The sequence below is a fragment of the Pygoscelis adeliae genome, unplaced genomic scaffold (genome assembly GCF_000699105.1).
Source record: "Pygoscelis adeliae isolate BGI_AS28 unplaced genomic scaffold, ASM69910v1 Scaffold172, whole genome shotgun sequence".
In the NCBI taxonomy this organism is placed as follows: Eukaryota; Metazoa; Chordata; class Aves; order Sphenisciformes; family Spheniscidae; genus Pygoscelis; species Pygoscelis adeliae.
In genome coordinates, this window is record NW_008824338.1 from 1,850,941 (window position 1) to 1,854,319 (window position 3,379).

A 3,379-nucleotide genomic window follows, 5' to 3' on the forward strand; every position below is an offset into this window, starting at 1 on the left:
AAGGCAGTGGCTTTCACCTGTCCTCTGACACCTGCTTTATAATGACTCTATGTACAAATACATTTAAGCCTGGGAAGCAGCTTCTGTTTCACATCTTTAATCACCTGAGGGACCATGCACTTCCTGAACTTTGTAAAATCCTCTTACCTTGTGATAACGAGCCACCAGTTTCCCTTCTGAGTCAAAGACAACGTTGGTATTGTACTGATAGTGACCATCACTTGGGCACCTTGGATCACTGCCATTACAGGGCTTCTTGTCTGCCATATTCGCAACCACATAGATGGAGTTATTCCTCCTCAGTCTTTCCAGCACTGGTGAGGGAGTAAACCTAAACAGCAGGGAAGGAAGAAAGAAAATAAAACAAAACACCAAAACCAGTCAATCCATAAAAATGCCAACACTAACACTACAGATCACAAGAATGATAGGTTTAAGTTAGTCATTTCTAATACAAGACTGTCGTTTTCTGTTATTGAACAGAAGGCAGCGGTTTTGTGCTTAAAAGCTTAGCATGCTGAAACTCCAGCTTCACCTCACGTTAGATAAATGAGGGACACAGGGATCTCCTTGCAGTAAAAGCAAATCTTTGCACCTTCAAGTCTCCCTTCTGCTGCCGGCGTGTGGTACAGCGTTGATGTTACACCAACACATGGGCTAATCTCAGCTTTCTGCTTCAGCTCTTGATTCAGCTGCTGCGCTGAGGTAGCTTAAGATTTGTTTCTTCTACGGTGCATTTTGTTATCTTTCACCAAATATTGCAGCCTCAAAAAATGGTGCAATTTATTAAGGAAAATAACAGAATAAAAAGGCTACCACGTCATGATTCACAAATACAGATTTGAAATTGTGCAGTATATCCTTTCACTAGTAGCTGTTATTTTATTCACAAATATTCCTAATATTTCTGTATCTTAAACATTTTCTACAACATACATGGAATACATTACTGAAATGTAGATTCTGGTTTTTTTTTTCTTTTAAATAAATCTCAACCTTTATGAGTACACTAACTAAAATCAAAAGAATTACAGCGAGAAAAAATGACAAAGAAAAATTATGAAGGAAGTTGTCTAAAGCTATTTAAGGCAACTACATGATGTCTAACCTGCCTTCATTTCACAGCAGTTGTTCCAAGACATCTAAAACTATCAAAAACCACTCCTAAAGGTAGCCATCTTTCCCATTGGACCGTTGCACAGCAGGGACAATACCTTCCAGGAGCAACATATGGAATCCAGTCCACCTGGGGGTCTGGGATATCCTCAAGATAAGGGTGTATTTTTTCCCTTGTGAAGACCCAGATGTAAATGCCATCTTCAGGAGTCACAATGATATTGCACCCTGGTACCAACATACAAACCCAAAAAACACCATTAAGAAAATTAATAAATGGTCAGTGTTTACCAAAATGAATGTGTCTAACTCTGTCATAATACCTGTCTGGCTACTTCTTTGATGGCTGTTTCCAAAATTACTGTGTTTTTGTCCATCAGCACCAAGGCCTCCTCAGGACAAACCGGCACTTCAGTGTCCTCCGACAAGACCACGTTGTGCTCGTAGACAGCTGCGACGTAGCTGTCCAGGGCACAGGCCTCCAGAGCAGACAGCACCAAAAGCACGGCAGAGGCACGAGCTTTAGGAAGCCCCATGTCTGGAGCCTGGAAGTCGCCCAAGAGGAGGATGGGGCAAGCAAAGCCAGGGGGCTTTAGAAGGGAAAGTCTTGCACAAAACCTGGGAATTCCCCAGAGTAGCAGAAACCCGACACCAGGAGATGCAATCACCCTGCTTGGAAAGTCTCACATCAAAGGCAAGAGAGTCGTCAGCATTGAGCAATTCTGCCTTACACCACCGACAGGGAAGTCACCACTGAGCTGCAGCTGAAGAAACAACGTCGCTTGCCAGATTAACAGTTCAGGCGTGACATTGCTGTAGTAATGCAGCTCAAGGCGGAAGTCACACAGAAGTCACCACTGTGCTGCAGCCGAAGAAAATCATCGCCTGCCAGATCTGCGAATGATTCAGGCGTGACATTGCTGTAGTAATGCAGCTCAAGGCAAGGCCGGGTCACAGCAGGAAAACAAGCCAGAGTTCGGGAAATCTCAGCAAGGACCAGCACAGACACATCCCTGGGCAAACCGGAGGGCACGGGGTGCAGGCAGGGCTGCAGGAGGCAGGCAGCCGGTCCCGAGCTCGGTGCTGCTGCACGGGCATTACCTGTGCCACCCCAGCTCAGGGCTGCTCCAATCTAGCCGAGCGTAGTTTGGCTATACCTGGCACAGTCCTTACTTATCACAGCTTCACAGATCGTACAACCGTGTCAGTAACAGCAGATGGGTATTTAGACCTGCCACCGCATGAGACAAGCACAGCACTAGCCAGGGGATTGCCGAGTTTCCCATAGGAGATCCCGCTGCTCTGCTTTAACCATGGTTCCAGGACTCCTGGATAATCATGGCAGGAAAACATGCTTCTGAGTTGATTTGAACAACAAACCTGGAAACCAGGATTCCTCTTCAGGTTTCTTTCGCCTCCATTGTGTACATGAAAGAATGAAGAGGGGCGAAGATGTGTTGCCAGAAATCTAGGGGGGTTAGTTAAGCCTGTCTAGTTTCTATTGGAGGTCTTGTGAAGTTCATGCATTGCAGGACAGCTCATTAATGTCAACGACATTTGTGCTTTTTCTGGTAATCCTGGCCACTTCAACTTCTTGACACAGCTGGTAAGTGAGCCTACCAGGGGCGGTGCCTCGCTTGACCTGCTGTTTACAAACAGAGAAGGACTGGTGGGAGATGTGGTGGTCGGAGGCCGTCTTGGGCTTAGCGACCATGAAATGGTAGAATTCTCAATTCTCGGTGAAGTAAGGAGGGGGGGCAGCAAAACCACAACCATGGACTTCCGGAGGGCTGAGAGAGTCCCTTGGGAGACCATCCTGAAGGGCAAAGGGGTCCAGGAAGGCTGGACGATCTTCAAGAAGGAAGTCTTAAAGGCGCAGGAGCAGGCTGTCCCTGTACGCCGCAAGAAGAACGGGCGGAGAAGACGACCGGCCTGGCTGAACGGGGAGCTTTTGCTGGGACTCAGGAAAAAAAGGAGAGTTTATCGCTTGTGGAAGAAGGGGCAGGCGACTCAAGAAGAGTACAGGGATCTCGTTAGGTCGTGCAGAGAGGAAATGAGAAAAGCAAAAGCCCAGCTAGAACGCAACCTGGCCGCTGTCGTTAGAGACAACAAAAAAAGTTTTTACAAATACATTAATGACAAGAAGAGAGCCAAGGAGAATCTCCATCCTTTATTGGATGTGGGGGGGAACATTGTCACCGAGGATGAGGAAAAGGCTGAGGTACTCAATGCCTTCTTTGCCTCAGTCTTTAACAGGCAGACC

The 3,379-nt window shown here is 46.7% G+C and overlaps 1 protein-coding gene across 1 annotated transcript in view; it reads right to left on the minus strand.

Moving 5' to 3' along the window:
• Window positions 1–1,652, minus strand: part of LOC103912737 (pantetheinase-like) — a 5,393-nt gene extending 3,741 nt beyond the window's left edge. The window contains 3 exon segments of the mRNA XM_009319133.1: window positions 148–331; window positions 1,215–1,346; window positions 1,441–1,652. Of these exon segments, the coding sequence (XP_009317408.1) occupies window positions 148–331; window positions 1,215–1,346; window positions 1,441–1,652 (528 nt within the window).
• Window positions 1,653–3,379: the final 1,727 nt, after the last annotated feature.